Source organism: Entelurus aequoreus, linkage group LG16 (assembly GCF_033978785.1).
Source record: "Entelurus aequoreus isolate RoL-2023_Sb linkage group LG16, RoL_Eaeq_v1.1, whole genome shotgun sequence".
Lineage (NCBI taxonomy): Eukaryota > Metazoa > Chordata > Actinopteri > Syngnathiformes > Syngnathidae > Entelurus > Entelurus aequoreus.
In genome coordinates this window covers 37,619,946-37,637,248 of record NC_084746.1, presented here as the reverse complement: position 1 = coordinate 37,637,248, position 17,303 = coordinate 37,619,946, and the positions used below count along the sequence as shown (strand labels likewise).

The 17,303-nt window shown below is 39.2% G+C and overlaps 1 protein-coding gene across 14 annotated transcripts in view; it reads left to right on the top strand.

The window, feature by feature from the left end:
* mbnl1 (muscleblind-like splicing regulator 1) overlaps positions 1 to 17,303 on the top strand; it is a 142,928-nt gene that overhangs the window by 106,496 nt on the left and 19,129 nt on the right. For 11 of the 14 annotated variants that reach the window (XM_062022793.1, XM_062022804.1, XM_062022791.1 and 8 more), the window contains 5 exons: positions 2,309 to 2,479; positions 2,569 to 2,784; positions 6,175 to 6,414; positions 8,254 to 8,307; positions 13,635 to 13,788. In XM_062022793.1, coding sequence (XP_061878777.1) covers positions 2,309 to 2,479; positions 2,569 to 2,784; positions 6,175 to 6,414; positions 8,254 to 8,307; positions 13,635 to 13,788 — 835 coding nt within the window. The remainder of the gene's footprint in view (positions 1 to 2,308; positions 2,480 to 2,568; positions 2,785 to 6,174; positions 6,415 to 8,253; positions 8,308 to 13,634; positions 13,789 to 17,303) is intronic. The other 3 variants (XM_062022801.1, XM_062022802.1, XM_062022799.1) reach the window with 1 other exon arrangement.

The window sequence follows — 17,303 nt, the reverse complement described above, 5'->3', positions numbered from 1 at the left end:
CACATACTGATATGCTAAAGGTCTTAAATTCATACAAATAGTTTAAAATAGATTATCCTCTAAGGTTATATTTCTCCTCTTTTGTTGAGAAGAATTGTTGTACATTCTTGGCTAGCAGGTTATAGTTTGCTTTGTGCATAATTTTAGCTGTTTGCTCATTTCAATATGTGTGATTCAATAAATAAAGGGTTTGTATGTTCTCTATATCCATATTATTCTAATTGATCTTTTTTGTAACACAGTTAGTGAATGAAGTGTACTTTTGTAGTTTTTTCCCCATATTGCTAACTCAGATATGTAACACTAGTGAGCAGTAAAGAATATGAAGTGATTTTTTGTCTTGAACATGTTTTGCTTTATTCATTCTTGACGTATTTCTTGCTACTTTATGTTGTATATTTTTCACATGAGGTTTCCAGTTATTTTATCATCTATTATTACACCCAAAAATGTGTTTTCTTTTACCCTTTCAATGTCTACTCTGTCTATTTGTATTTGTGTTTGACTTTCTCTTCTACTGTTACGGAATAACATTATTTAAATTTGACTGAGATTCAGTTTTTTATCAAACCATCTTTTTAATTTGTTAATTTATTCTATTATTAGTTGTATTAGCTTATGTGTGTTCTCTCCTGAACAAAACACAGTCGTATCATCTGCAAATAATACTAACTTTAAAGGCCTACTGAAATGCGATTTTCTTATTTAAACGGGGATAGCAGGTCCATTCTATGTGTCATACTTGATCATTTCGCGATATTGCCATATTTTTGCTGAAAGGATTTAGTAGAGAACATCGACAATAAAGTTCGCAACTTTTGGTCGCTGATAAAAAAGCCTTGCCTGTACCGGAAGTAGCGTGACGTCACAGGTTGTGGAGCTCCTCACATCTGCACATTGTTTACACTCATGGCCACCAGCAGCGAGAGCGATTCGGACCGAGAAAGCGACGATTACCCCATTAATTTGAGCGAGGATGAAAGATTTGTGGATGAGGAAAGTGAGAGTGAAGGACTAGAGGGCAGTGGAAGCGATTCAGATAGGGAAGATGTTGTGAGAGGCGGGTGGGACCTGATATTCAGCTGGGAATGACTAAAACAGTAAATAAAACACAAGACATATATATACTCTATTAGCCACAACACAACCAGGCTTATATTTAATATGCTACAAATTAATCCGCATAACAAACACCTCCCCCCTCCCGTCCATATAACCCGCCGATACAAATCAAACACCCGCACAACACACTCAATCCCACAGCCCAAAGTACCGTTCACCTCCGCAAAGTTCATACAGCACATATATTTCCCCAAAGTTATGTATGTGACATGCACATAGCGGCACACACGTACGGGCAAGCAATCAAATGTTTGGAAGCCGCAGCTGCGTACTCACGGTATCGCGTATCCAACTCAAAGTCCTCCTGGTAAGAGTCTCTGTTGTCCCAGTTCTCCACAGGCCAATGGTAAAGCTTGACTGTCATATTCCGGGAATGTAAACAATGAAACACCGGCTACATGTTTGTGTTGCTGCAGCCGGCCACTAATACACCGCTTCCCACCTACAGCTTTCTTCTTTGCTGTCTCCATTGTTCATTAAACAAATTGCAAAAGATTCACCAACACAGATGTCCAGAATACTGTGGAATTTTGCGATGAAAACAGACGACTTAATAGCTGGCCACAATGCTGTCCCAAAATGTCCGCTACAATCCGTGACGTCACGCGCAAACGTCATCATACCGAGACGTTTTCAGCAGGATATTTCGCGGGAAATTTTAAATTGCACTTTACTAATCTAACCCGGCCGTATTGGCATGTGTTGCAATGTTAAGATTTCCTCATTGATATATAAACTATCAGACTGCGTGGTCGGTAGTAGTGGGTTTCAGTAGGCCTTTAAGTCCTTTGTAACTTTACAAATGTCGTTTGTATAGAGATTGAACAAAGTACTGATCCCTGAGGTACGGCACAAAATATTTTCAGCTCTGTGGAAGTGTGTTCTCCTATCTACACATTGGTTAGGTAACTTCTAACCCAGTTCAAGACCAACCCTCTGATTGCATACCTTTCTAATTTTTTTACTGAGATGCTATGATTATTTCTGTCAAATGCATTTGTTAAATCCATAAACACTGCAGCAGCACATGTTTTGCTATCTATTGTATTGGGGATCTCTTCCGTTATTTCCATTAACGCCATCGATGTTGAGATGTTGGCTCTGTATCCGTATTGGTTGTCTGTGAGTGTTTCCTTTTTATTTATGAATTTTAAAGATAAGGAAACCTTTGGTCTTCCTCTTTTAGGGCCGCTGTTCCAGGGAGAACTGCAAGTATCTGCACCCTCCTGCGCACCTAAAGAACCAGCTGGAGATCAACGGCAGGAACAACCTGATCCAGCAGAAGAACATGGTCATGCTGGCCCAGCACATGCAGCTCGCCAACGCCATGATGCCTGGCACGCAGCTCTCGCCTATGGTGAGAGGTTCAAACCCCTGATTGAACATAGCACTGTTTGGCACATTTACTTCCAGGCTCGCCATGACTGCCTTCCCTCCGTCCTTCAGCCCATGTTCTCCGTGACGCCCGGCCTGTCCACCAACGCCGCAGCTGCGGCTGCAGCCGCGGCTTTTAATCCCTACCTGAGCCCCCTGTCGCCGGGCCTGATGCCCCCAGAGATGCTGTCCAACACCCCCGTCCTCATGGCTTCCAGTCCTACCGTCAGCCAAGTCCCCAACGCTGCCGCTGCAGCCCAGAAACTGCTGAGAACAGACAGACTCGAGGTAATCCACTCTTGGAGTATTTGTTTGTGACAAGGAGTGGGCTTAATGAGTTTTTCCACTTGGAGAAAACGCAACACTTTTTACATCAACTAAATCCCAAGATCAATCCCTATGTCAACAAACAATACTGAAGCTCATTAAAAACTATCATGTGTTTCATCACTTTGTTTATGTTGATGGCTACAAATTGTCCCTGATTTGATTCAACTAATTTAATTGAAATGATGCAAAATATACGACATAACAAGCATGTTTACACATGTTTACATCATTAATTAGCTTTCTGTCTGGAAGCATTTATCCAGCCTTATTTTTTTTTAGCTAATAAGGCAACAAAAACCTTCATATTATTTCCTGTTGTCACACAGCAAGTACACATCACTGGGATAATGCTGCCCCCTGCTGCCTCACATGTGCACTACATGTCAAACTACTGGACTTTCTAGTGCAGTGGTTCTTAACCTTGTTGGAGGTACCGAACCCCGCCAGTTTCATATGCGCATTCGCCGAACCCTTCTTTAGTGAAAAATAAAATGTTATTTTTTTCAAATTCAAGACAAAGTTATATGTTTTTTTTTACTGGTGCACAAAATGAACCGTGCATGAGCATCACCTTGTTCAAAGACCAAAACCAACACAGTGCATGAACTCACAACAAATTACACACCTGCAAATCAGATGGAAATGAGAGGGAACATTGTTTGGGGGTATCCATAATATGCCGATAGGGAGAAGTTTTTATTCTCACGATGAGTTGGGTGTGTCTTGACCTCCGAGGCAGAGGCTCCGCCGAACCCCTGAGGCCGACTCACCGAACCCCTAGGGTTCGATCGAACCCAGGTTAAGAACCACTGTTCTAGTGTTGTCCCGATACCAATATTTTGGTACCGGTACAAGTACTAAATTTATTTTGATACTTTTCGATACTTTTTTAAATAAAGGGGACCACAAAAAATGGCATTATTGGCTTTATTTGAACAAAAACATCTTAGGGTACATTAAACATATGGGTCATATTGCAAGTTTGTCCTTAAATAAAATAGTGAACATACAAGACGACTTGTCTTTTAGTAGTAAGTAAACAAACAAAGGCTCCTAATTAGTCTGCTGATGTATGCAGTAACATATTGTGTCATTTTCCATTCTATTATTTTGTCAAAGTTATAAAGGACAAGTGGTAGAAATTGAATTATTAATCCACTTGTTAATTTACTGTTAATATCTGCTTATTTTCTGTTTTAACATGTTCTATCTACACTTCTGTTAAAATGTAATAATCACTTATTCTTCTGTTGTTTGATACTTTGCATTAGTAAATTAGTACTTTCCAGAGGCGGTATAGTACCGAAAATGATTCATTAGTATCGCGGTACTATACTAATACCGGTATACCGTACTACCCTAGTACGTTCTATATCAGGGGTGTCAAACTGGTTTTCATCGAGGGCCACATCGCAGTTATGTTTGCCATCAGAGGGCCGTTCTTAACAGTCAATAATATACCGAATGAATATAAATGTGTATATATAAAACATGTGTATAATTGTCTGTCTTTTTTTACATACCAAACCAAATGTTTAGATGGTACTGTATAAAACTGGTAGCTCAGTCGTCACAATTTGACTGTAATATTTGCAGTTTTTGTTTTTGTTTTTTTACAGCATATAAAATAAAAAAATACATGGAATTCAATTAAATGGAATTGAAACACGGTGCCACTGTTTCTTTTACGTAAACATTCATGCACGTTTTTTATACTGAAAATCTACGGTTGTTGTGTTTTGTAGTGTATTATTACCCTATATTGAAAGTGGATTTTACTGTAAAAAAGTTTTACTGTAAAAATTTTTACATGGACAGTTTGTTGGATTACTTGCTTTGAAATCATAAGTCAAGCAGATATTTAAGTATTTATCTTTATTTGAACAATAACATTGTTTTGAAATGCATGATGATATAATATTTTGTTTTATTATTAAAGATGATTAAAGTGTAAATATATGTAATTGTACACAGTACATTTATTTTTGTAATACATTTATTAAGAAAAGATAAGGTAATTCATTTACACATATTATTTCCAGGCTTTTGGGGGCCACACAAATTGATGTGGCGGGCCAGATCTGGCCCCCGGGGCTCGAGTTTGACACTTGTGTTGTATATAGTTATAATAATTTTCGAACATGTTTACAGTTATAACATAGTACATCACATATTTCCAGTTTCTCATGACGACATGTCCAAAAAGAAGTAGGAAGAAGCAGAGCTTATTTATTTAAAACAAAACTGTGGTGATTTGTATGCAAAAGGGAACACATGAGGCATTTTAAGATTATTGTAATTTCTGGAACTGTACATCATTAACAGACAGAAAATGCTTTATGAATCATAATCTCCATGAATACATAAAAAAATGAGATTTGTACTATGTCAAGCACATGGTAATCTCCAAATGCTGAAAAGGTATACTCATGTTGCATCAATTACAACATTAAATGACAGTGTTATGAATTGCATTCATATTATTTAACCATATATGCAGGAGCTTCAGTTAATGTAATTGCTTTATTTGCATGTCAAACTGAGGAAATAATTCCACCGACAGCACTATGGTGGTTGTTATCACAGTGGAAACTGTGTAGGTTCTTGAACAAGGTTCGTAAATACAAAAGTTTGTAAACTGAAGCAAATTTCTCTTTTCTTTTTTAATATAAATAATGTGTTATATTTTATTAGATTTTAGTAAAGGTTTGTACACTTTGAGCACATTATAAAGTGCCATACAATATATATCACACAAACATAACAAAGAGGTGATGAATCAACTTTCTATTTAATAACAAAGTCAAAAAAACAACAAATAGCTGAACTGTCCAGCCGACACACTGTCACTAGCCGTGTGGTGCGCTCAGTTTGTAATCACAAAACTCCTTAACTTTAACAGCCAGGTTGCTACAATGATCAGGAATTTTTCTAAAAACATACATTTTACTTTGTGGTTGATCTTCCATTTACCTTTTAGCAGTGTCGACAACTCTGGATACTTTTAAACCACACATTGCTTGTCCATTTCTTTCTCTGGACTCATATGGGCTAGCAAAACATGCTGTAAAAAGTAGCACTGAGCACAGTAGCGAACAACAGCACTGCTGTGCTGACTCAATGAGCAGTGGAGGTCGATCAGCCCGCCCACAATGACTGTGCTGCCAGGCACAAAATGGCTGACGATGTGTGAATTTTACATGCGTACACTGAGACAAAGCATGTTTCCATTCGGTCTGTGGCTCGTAAATTGAAAAGTTTGTGCAAAGAGGTATAAATCGAGGTTCCACTGTATTTGTACTTGCAATTGACTCTGTATTAGCTGTAAAACTGTGTCTTTGACTATAGGTGTGTCGCGAATACCAGAGGGGAAACTGCTCCAGGGGCGAGGACGACTGTCGCTTTGCCCACCCAGCAGACAGCACAATGATCGACACAAACGACAACACGGTCACGGTGTGCATGGACTACATCAAGGGCCGCTGCTCCCGCGAGAAGTGCAAGTACTTTCACCCGCCGGCTCACCTGCAGGCCAAAATCAAGGCCACTCAGCACCAGGTGAACCAGGCCTCCGCAGCCGCAGCCATGGTGAGCCAACCTTTGCCCCATGCGGTCACACTCACCTTTGAGCCAGTCGGAACTCCTGCCATGTTAGGTCCAATTTTCAAAGTCTAGCTCAGGGGTCCCCAAACTTTTTGACTCGGGGGCCGCATTGGGTTAAAACATTTTTTACCGTGGGCCAAGCTGTATATTTATATACAATACAGGCCAAAAGTTTGGACACACCTTCTCCTTTCAATGCGCTTTCTTTATTTTCATCACTATTTACATTGTAAATTGTCACTGAAGGCATCAAAACTATGACGCCTGTGAAGTGAAAACCCTTTCAGGTGACTACCTCTTGAAGCTCATCGAGAGAATGCCAAGAGTGTGCAAAGCATTAATCAGAGCAAAGGGTGGCTATTTTGAAGAAACTGGAATATAAAATGTGTTTTCAGTTATTTCACCTTTTTTTGTTAAGTACATAACTCCACGTGTGTTCATTCATAGTTTTGATGTGACAATCTACAATGTAAATAGTCATGAAAATAAAGAAAAAGCATTAAATGAGAAGGTGTGTCCAAACTTTTGGCCTATACTGTGTATATATATATATATGTATATATATATATATATATATATTTATATATATATATATATATATATATATATATATATATATATATATATACATATATATATATTTATTTATATATATATATATATATATATATATATATATATATATATATATACATATATATATATATATATATATATATATATATATATATATATATATATATATATATATATATATATATATATGTATATATGTGTATGTATATATATATATGTATGTATATATATATATATACATACATATATATATATGTATATATTCCTCGCGCACTAATTGACTGAAAGACAACGTGCAAGCGCGACGTCACATTATCGATGGGAAAATGCATTTTTAGACAATATGATTTGCCTGAGTGGTTAGGAGACACAGAGAGTAACAAGCGGTAGAAAATGGATTAGAAAGGCCAGATTAAAAAAAATTAAAAAATATATATATATATAGTCGAGGTTTCTGTGGTTTATCCGTTATACAGTGCGGGGTAGAGCGGAATATACGTTAGGTCAGGAAAAAACACAGAGGCTATATCATCCCTACAAGCCTGTTTCGCAGGTTTCCCTGCTCGTCAGGTGATTTAAAATCCCCTGACGAGCAGGGAAACCTGATATAGCCTCTGTTTTTTCCTGACCTAACGTATATATATATATATTTTTTTTTTTTTAACTTGGGACTTCCTGCGGGCAGGATTTTGGACGCTGGCAGGCCGTAGTTTGGGGACCCCTGGTCTAGTTTGTAAACATAATCTGGTTTCTCTCCTACTTGGGGACAGTTTCCTTCTTCTTGACATTCCAGATAGTTTTATCATGCTTAAACTTTTGTTTCATAGCCGTATTAGTCACTTTTTCCCCCTTGCTATTGTTGACGGAGCTGCGGGTGAATGATTGCAAATGTGACTCTGACTAGGATGAGCACAGTGTACTGTCTAATGTGACCCAGCTAAGTAATGAGTGAACAATGTTTTCATTGCTGCGTTCATCCATTTGTGTGACGGTAACTAATGTAGACGAGTAGTGTGACGACGACCATGTAACTGGTAGAGCTAGTGTCCACACTGTGCATGCCTTAGTCCTGTAATCCCCTTGTACAATTGCATTCCAATGATTTGTTTTTTTATTTGTTTTGTTTTTCTCACCTATACCCAAACTGCACTGCTGCCCCCATGATGCACCTCTGCTTGCTGGTTTATGTTAATGCGCTTGAACCCCATTGGCCCATTGCCATCATGTGCTCGCTGCCTGCTAATTAAGACTCAGTCGGCTGTCAAATCACTGAAGCGACCCCTCGACGCAACCTTTGACCTGGTACTATGACCTTTCACCTTTTAGCTTGGCATGTGGCTTTGTTGTAGAGCAGTGTTTTAACCAATGTTGTTGTCTTTGTCTCCGTGCGATGTCTGTTTTTCCTTCTGTCATTCGTGTATGCAATGAAATGATCGTGGCTCCTCCCTTTCGGGGTTTCAGGGGAACTGCACTTGTTTTGGAATTTTGCCCATCATCTACAAACCCCAAAACAAGTGAAGTTGTCACGTTGTGTAAATCGTAAATAAAAACAGAATACAATGATTTGCAAATCCTTTTCAAACTATATTCAATGGAATAGACTGCAAAGACACGTTCAAACTGGAAAACGTTATTTAGTGCAAATATTAGCTCATTTGGAATTTGATGCCTGCAAGTGCAAGTTAAAACTCTACTATGCAAAGCCAAAGCCATTCATCAACAACACCCAGAAACACCGCCGGCTTAGCTGGGCCCGAGCTCATCTAAGATGGACTGATGCAAAGTGGAAAAGTGTTCTGTGGTCTGACGAGTCCACATTTCAAATTGTTTTTGGAAACTGTGGATGTCGTGTCCTCTGGAACAAAGAGGAAAGAACCATCCGTTATAACTCCGTTCTGGGTGCAAAGTTTGAAAAGCCAGCATCTGTGATGGTATGGGGGTGTATTAGTACTCAAGGCATGGGTAACTTCTGTGAAGGCACCATTAATGCTGAAAGGTACATACAGGTTTTGGAGCAACATATTTTGCCATCCAAGCAACGTCTTTTTCATGGACGCCCCTGCTTATTTCAGTAAGACAATGCCAAGCCACGTGTTACATCAACGTGGCTTCATAGTAAAAGAGTGCGGGTACTAGACTGGCCTGCCTGTAGTCCAGACCTGTGTCCCATTGAAAATGTGTGGCGCATTATAAAGCTTAAAGTACCACAACGGAGACCCCCAGACTGTTGAACAACTTAAGCTGTACATCAAGCAAGAATGGGAAAGAATTCCACCTGAAAAGCTTCAAAAATGTGTCTCCTCAGTTCCCAAACGTTTACTGAGTGTTGTTAAAAGGAAAGGCAATGTAACACAGTGGTAAAAATGCCCCTGTGACAACTTTTTGGCAATGTGTTGCTGCCATTAAATTCTAAGTTAATGATTATTTGTTTCTCAGTTTAAATATCTTGTCTTTGCAGTCCATTCAATTGAATGCACATGTAAGTTGAAAAGGATTTGCAAATCATTGTATTCTGTTTTTATTTACCATTTACACATTGTGCCAACTTCACTGGTTTTGGGTTTTGTACATCAACAATACTTATGTGAGACATGAACACATATGTCTTTACCGTTGGAGTGTTCTAAATATTGAAAAACCATTAGTAAGAGGCAGCTAGAGATAAACAAATAAAGCCCTCTAAAAAAACATCCTAAAACCTCCCACAATGTTGTATTTACATGCTGTATGTGATGTAGTAAAACTTCACATATACGATTACGTGTAATATTTACAGTATTTTAAGCATTACCGAAACGTCTTTTCACAAAGCATTGCTACGCCTTTAACGTTTCAAATAACAACAACAAAAACAGTGCCTTGCAATGTCCGAGCTCACTGGGATGCCGATTATATCTTTCTTGAGCTGGTAAATTCAGATTTATATTCACTCATCGGATTTTAAAAAAAATGCTTCTTAGTGATGTGTGCAATGAACTTATGCTGAGAGCCATATAATATCAATTTAGTTAGTGGCGCGTAGATTTTCAAAGTTGACTAACTTCCCGGCTTGGTGCCACAACCTTCTACTAAACAGGCGAGAGTCATGATTTATAACCTAGAATTAACGTTTACTCTTTCAAAGGCAACACAGCAGAAGAAGCAGCTCAAGATAGCTAGTAGTGAGCTAGTAGCTAAAAGTGGGCTACCCAATAGTACCTAGTTGCAGGCTAATGGTTAATAGCGAGTTAATTGCTAGTATGTTAGTAGTGGCCTAGTAGCTAGTACTGGGCTACTCGCGAGTACCGGGCTAGTAGAATTTTCCTGAAGGAACCTTCCCAAGGGATTAATAAAGTTCATATCTATCTATCTATCTATCTAGCTATCTATCTAGTAGCTTAGTGGGTTACTCGCTATTAGCGGACTAGTAGCTAGTTGCTGGTTACTAGTTTGTAGCTAGTGTTGGGCTAGTAGGTAGTTGCGGGTTACTCGTTTGTAGCTAGTGGTGGGCTAGTAGCTAGTTGCGGGTTACTTGTTTGTAGCTAGTGGTGGGCTAGTAGCTAGTTGCGGGTTACTCGTTTGTAGCTAGTGGTGGGCTAGTAGCTATTAGCGGGTTACTCATTTGTAGCTAGTGGTGGGCTAGTAGCTAGTTGCGGGTTACTCGTTTGTAGCTAGTGGTGGGCTAGTAGCTAGTTGCGGGTTACTTGTTTGTAGCTAGTGGTAGGCTAGTAGCTATTAGCGGGTTACTCGTTTGTAGCTAGTGGTGGGCTAGTAGCGGGTTACTCGTTTGTAGCTAGTGGTGGGCTAGTAGCTATTAGCGGGTTACTCGTTTGTAGCTAGTGGTGGGCTAGTAGCTAGTAGCAGCCTACTCACTGGTAGAGGGTGAGTAGCTAGTATCGAGCTAGTAGAATTTCCCTGAGGGAACCTTCCCAAGGTATTAATAAAGTTCATTACTATCTATCTATCTATCTATCTATCTATCTATCTATCTATCTATCTATCTATCTATCTATCTATCTATCTATCTATCTATCTATCTATCTATCTATCTATCTATCTATCTATCTATCTATCTATCTATCTATCTATCTATCTATCTATCTATCTATCAGTAGCTACTAGCTACTTGTAGACTATTACCTAGTAGCAGGCTAGTAGCTTAGCAGGCTAGTAGCTAATTGCAGACTACTCACTGGTAGAGGGCCAGTAACTAGTTGCAGGCTAGTAGCTAGTGGCGGGTTACTCTCTAGTAGCGGTTTAGCAGTTACCATGAATTGATTTACGTGGACCCCAACTTAAACAAGTTGAAAAACGTATTCGGGTGTCACCATTTAGTGGTCAATTGTACGGAAATATGTACTGTACTGTGCAATCTACTAATAAAAGTTTCAATCAATCAATCAAAAGCGGCAGGCTATTCGCTAATAACTAGGGGCGGGCTACTTGCTAGTGGCGGGCTACTCACTTGTAGCAATTAGCGGGATACTTAACATGTCGTTCACGGCATGCAAATGGAGCGTTGTTGGCGGGTTTTGCATGTTTTTTCAGCGGGCTTTATCGATGGCCTGCATTGTTAGTCACTTTGCACTAGCAGATTTTAAATATTTACAGAATACAAGAGAAAGACACGTGCTCTTTTCGGATTGGGGATGGTGGGCAAAATTCCTCCCAAAAAGTGCAGTTCCCCCCTTTTAAATTGGGAGGCACCAAACACTCTTGACTTCACACGGAACCACAATCACTTCATAATCTGTTGTGTCTCTAACAAAAGCAAGTGAGGGTTAGGGAATTAGAGCTTTAATAACGGTGGCATGGCTTCAAGTCTAACGCCCAAGTGTTCCGTGTTGTGGAGCTACAAGTTAGCATGGGTGTGTTGCTAATGCACGTCAGGTGGGGCTAAGAGGAAACAGTCTTACACATACACTATATTGCCAAAAGTCTTTGGCCACCTGCCTTGACTCACATATGAACTTGAAGTGCCATCCCATTCCTAACCCTTGGGTTCAATATGATGTCGGTCCACCTTTTGAAGCTATTACAGCTTCAACTCTTCTGGGAAGGCTGTCCACAAGGTTGCGGAGTGTGTTTATAGGAATTTTCGATCATTCTTCCAAAAGCGCATTGGTGAGGTCACACACTGATGTTGGTCGAGAAGGCCTGGCTCGTTTTAATTCATCCCAAAGGTGTTCTATCGGGTTCAGGTCAGGACTCTGTGCAGGACAGTCAAGTTCATCCACACCAGACTCTGTCATCCATGTCTTTATGGACCTTGCTTTGTGCACTGGTGCACAGTCATGTTGGATGAGGAAGGGGCCCGCTTCAAACTGTTCCCACAAGGTTGGGAGCATGGAATTGTCCAAAATGTTTTGGTATCCTGGAGCATTCAAAGTTCCTTTCACTGGAACTAAGGGGCCAAGCCCAACTCCTGAAAAACAACCCCAGACCATAATTCCTCCTCCACCAAATTTCCCACTCGGCACAATGTAGTCCGAAATGTACAGTTCTCCTGGCAACCTCCAAACCCAGGCTGGTCCATCAGATTTCCAGATGGAAAAGCGTGATTCATCACTCCAGAGAAGGCGTCTCCACTGCTCTCGAGTCCAGTGACGACGTGCTTTACGCCACTGCATCCAACGCTTTGCATTGGACTTGGTGATGAATGGCTTAGATGCAGCTGCTCGGCCATGGAAACCCATTCCATGAAGCTCTCTGCGTACTGTACGTGGGCTAATTGGAAGGTCACATGAAGCTCTGTAGCAACGGACTGTGCAGAAAGTCTTTGCACTATGCGCTTCAGCATCTCTGTCACTTTACGTGGCCTACCACTTGGTGGCTGAGTTGCTGTTGTTCCCAAACTCATCTATTTTCTTATAATAAAGCTGACAATTGACTTTGGAATATTTAGGAGTGAGGACATTTCACGACTGGATTTGTCGCACAGGTAGCAGTTCCACGCTGGAAATCACTGAGAGCGGCCCATTCTTTCACAAATGTTTGTAGAAACGGTCTCCATGCCTAAGTGCTTGGTTTTATACACCTGTGGCCGGGCCAATTGATTAGGACACCTGATTGTCATCATTTGGATGGGCGGCCAAATACTTTTTGGCAATATAGTGTAGTTCACTCACCTTTCTCAAAGATGGCCTCATGACAAAGGAGACTCTGCATTCATATTGACGCTTTCTGAGACCATTTTTGAGCCGAGTCAGCGGGTGAAGTATCACCTGACACAGTTTATCATGGAGCTAGCAGTGCAGCCTCCCTCTCTCTCTCTCTCTCTCTCTCTGTGCTTCCACCTCTTGTTAGCAGCTGTTAATGCTTGCTCATGTTGCATCTAGTTAGTTATTGTTCCCAGTGAAGAGAACCATTCATGGATGCTTATTAGCCAGTAGCTCCAGTAGGCACCATGCTCCTGCTTGTGTAGTGTCCGAGTGCTGCTTGCTTGCTACTGATGATATGATCATATTGTTGATGTACACACCAAAGAATGTTGTAATGCTGCTTCTATGATGCCCTCTAACATGTGTTCCTTTTTTGTTTTTTGTTGTTTTTTTGTTTCTCCCCCCCACCCCCCAACTCATCTTTTCCCCCCACAAACACACACTTCTCTATCTCTCTTATCGCTGACCTTCCCTCATCTGGCTGGGCAGGGTATCGCCCCCAGTGTCATGGCTCCCCTGCCAAAGCGGGCGGCCCTGGAGAAGGCCAATGGGGCCTCTGCTGTGTTTAACACCGGCATGCTCCAGTACCAGCAGGCCCTGGCCAGCATGCAGTTTCAGCAGCAGGCTGCTTTCCTCCCATCAGGTATGCAAACCACGTAGCTTTGCGCTCTGATCACTCGGACCCGTGCCCGGATCGGCTTAACCCGGCTGCCGCTCGGCTGGAATTGGACAGATGGCGGTTCGGAACGTGGCGGAACCATCTATCCGACGTGTGTGCATTTAGACTTTGGATCGAGGAACGTTCCAGAGATGCATATCGAGATTGTTGCGGTGTGAAAGCTCAGGATGCCTCATTGGTTGCTTTGCATGGCCACTTGGAACACGCCTTCTACTAATTACTGGGACTAGAACAACATTCAGACTGAAGACATTTCCACCAAGTGGTACATTTCACTTGGTCATGGTGTGGTTTGGGTCAGGTACGCTTTGATCAGGCTTGTGTTTACACTGTGGGGTGACAACATTATTATATTGACCCGAATATAAGACCATCCTGAATATAAGACTATTTTTTTTACATCAAAATGACCACCTTGACCTTTTAAAAAAATCTAATCAAACTATGTTTTCAATCTCAGTCAAGCTCTAAGTAATGACATTTTGTATGTTTGTGTGTGAGTGTGTGAGTGACAAAAAGAAAAGCTCTGACTTGCTAGGGAAAAAGTAATTTTCCACCTGCTGGTTTCATCTAAATCGGTGCACCCCGCATATAGGACAACCCGTCTTGTTCAGAAAATTCTTACATAAAAGTCTTATATTCGTAAACATTATTATATTGACCCCAATATAAGACCACCCTGAATATAAGACTATTTTTCTTACATCAAAATGACCACCTTGACCTTTTTTAAAAATCTAATCAAATTATGTTTTCAATGTCAGTCAAGCTCTAAGTAATGACATTTTGTATGTTTGTGTGTGAGTGTGTGAGTGACAAAAAGAAAAGCTCTGACTTGCTAGGGAAAACGTCATTTTCCACCTGCTGGTTTCATCTAAATCGGTGTACCCCGCATATAGGACAACCCGTCTTGTTCAGAAAATTATTATATAAAAGTCTTATATTTGTGAACATTATTATATTGACCCCAATATAAGACCATTCTGAATATAAGACTATTTTTTTTACATCAAAATGACCACCTTGACCTTTTAAAAAAATCTAATCAAATTGTGTTTACAATCTCAGTCAAGCTCTAAGTAATGACATTTTGTATGTTTGTGTGTGAGTGTGTGAGTGACAAAAAGAAAAGCTCTGACTTGCTAGGGAAAAAGTAATTTTCCACCTGCTGGTTTCATCTAAATCGGTGCACCCCGCATATAGGACAACCCGTCTTGTTCAGAAAATTATTATATAAAAGTCTTATATTCGTGAACATTATTATATTGACCCCAATATAAGACCACCCTGAATATAAGACTTTTTTTTTTACATCAAAATGACCACTATGACCTTTTTTAAAAATCTAATCAAATTATGTTTTCAATGTCAGTCAAGCGCTAAGTATAGACATTTTGTATGTGTGTGTGTGTGTGTGAGTGACAATAAGAAAAGCTCTGACTTGCTAGGGGAAAGTTATTTGCTGTGTGCTGGTTTACATGTATAAATCTGTACACCCCGCATATAGGACAACCCGCCTTGTTCAAAAATTTTTTATATAAAAGTCTTATATTCGTAAACATTATTATATTGACCCCAATATAAGACCATCCTGAATATAAGACTATTTTTTTTACATCAAAATGACCACCTTGACCTTTTTTAAAAATCTAATCAAATTATGTTTTCAATGTCAGTCAAGCTCTACGTAATGACATTGTGTATGTTTGTGTGTGAGTGTGTGAGTGACAAAAAGAAAAGCTCTGACTTACTAAGGAAAACGTCATTTTCCACCTGCTGGTTTCATCTAAATCGGTGCACCCCGCATATAGGACAACCCGTCTTGTTCAGAAAATTATTATATAAAAGTCATATATTCGTGAACATTATTATATTGACCCCAATATAAGACCACCCTGAATATAAGACTATTTTTTTTTACATCAAAATGACCACTATGACCTTTTTTAAAAATCTAATCAAATTATGTTTTCAATGTCAGTCAAGCGCTAAGTATAGACATTTTGTATGTGTGTGTGTGTGTGAGTGACAATAAGAAAAGCTCTGACTTGCTAGGGGAAAGTTATTTGCTGTGTGCTGGTTTACATGTATAAATCTGTACACCCCGCATGTAGGACAACCCGCCTTGTTCAAAAAATTATTATATAAAAGTCTTATATTCGTAAACATTATTATATTGACCCGAATATAAGACCATCCTGAATATAAGACTATTTTTTTTTACATCAAAATGACCATCTTGACCTTTTAAAAAAATCTAATCAAATTATGTTTTCAATCTCAGTCAAGCTCTAAGTAATGACATTTTGTATGTTTGTGTGTGAGTGTGTGAGTGACAAAAAGAAAAGCTCTGACTTGCTAAGGAAAAAGTAATTTTCCACCTGCTGGTTTCATCTAAATCGGTGCACCCCGCATATAGGACAACCCGTCTTGTTCAGAAAATTATTATATAAAAGTCTTATATTCGTGAACATTATTATATTGACCCCAATATAAGACCACCCTGAATATAAGACTATTTTTTTTACATCAAAATGACCACTATGACCTTTTTTAAAAATCTAATCAAATTATGTTTTCAATGTCAGTCAAGCGCTAAGTATAGACATTTTGTATGTGTGTGTGTGTGAGAGTGACGATAAGAAAAGCTCTGACTTGCTAGGGGAAAGTTATTTGCTGTGTGCTGGTTTACATGTATAAATCTGTACACCCCGCATGTAGGACAACCCGCCTTGTTCAAAAAATTCTTATATAAAAGTCTTATATTCGTAAACATTATTATATTGACCCGAATATAAGACCATCCTGAATATAAGACTATTTTTTTTTACATCAAAATGACCATCTTGACCTTTTAAAAAAATCTAATCAAATTATGTTTTCAATGTCAGTCAAGCTCTAAGTAATGACATTTTGTATGTTTGTGTGTGAGTGTGTGAGTGACAAAAAGAAAAGCTCTGACTTACTAGGGAAAACGTCATTTTCCACCTGCTGGTTTCATCTAAATCTGTGCACCCCGCATATAGGACAACCCGTCTTGTTCAGAAAATTATTATATAAAAGTCTTATATTCGTGAACATTATTATATTGACCCCAATATAAGACCACCCTGAATATAAGACTATTTTTTTTTACATCAAAATGACCACTATAACCTTTTTTAAAAATCTAATCAAATTATGTTTTCAATGTCAGTCAAGCTCTAAGTAATGACATTTTGTAAGTGTGTGTGTGTGTGAGTGGCAAGAAGAAAAGCTCTGACTTGCTAGGAAAACAGTCATTTTCCACCTGCTGGTTTCATCTAAATCTGTACACCCAGCATATAGGACAACCCGTCTTGTTCAGACAATTCTTACATAAAAGTCTTATATTCGAGAACATTATTATATTGACCCGAATATAAGACCACCCTGAATATAAGACTTTTTTTTTTTTACATCAAAATGACCACTATAACCTTTTTTAAAAATCTAATCAA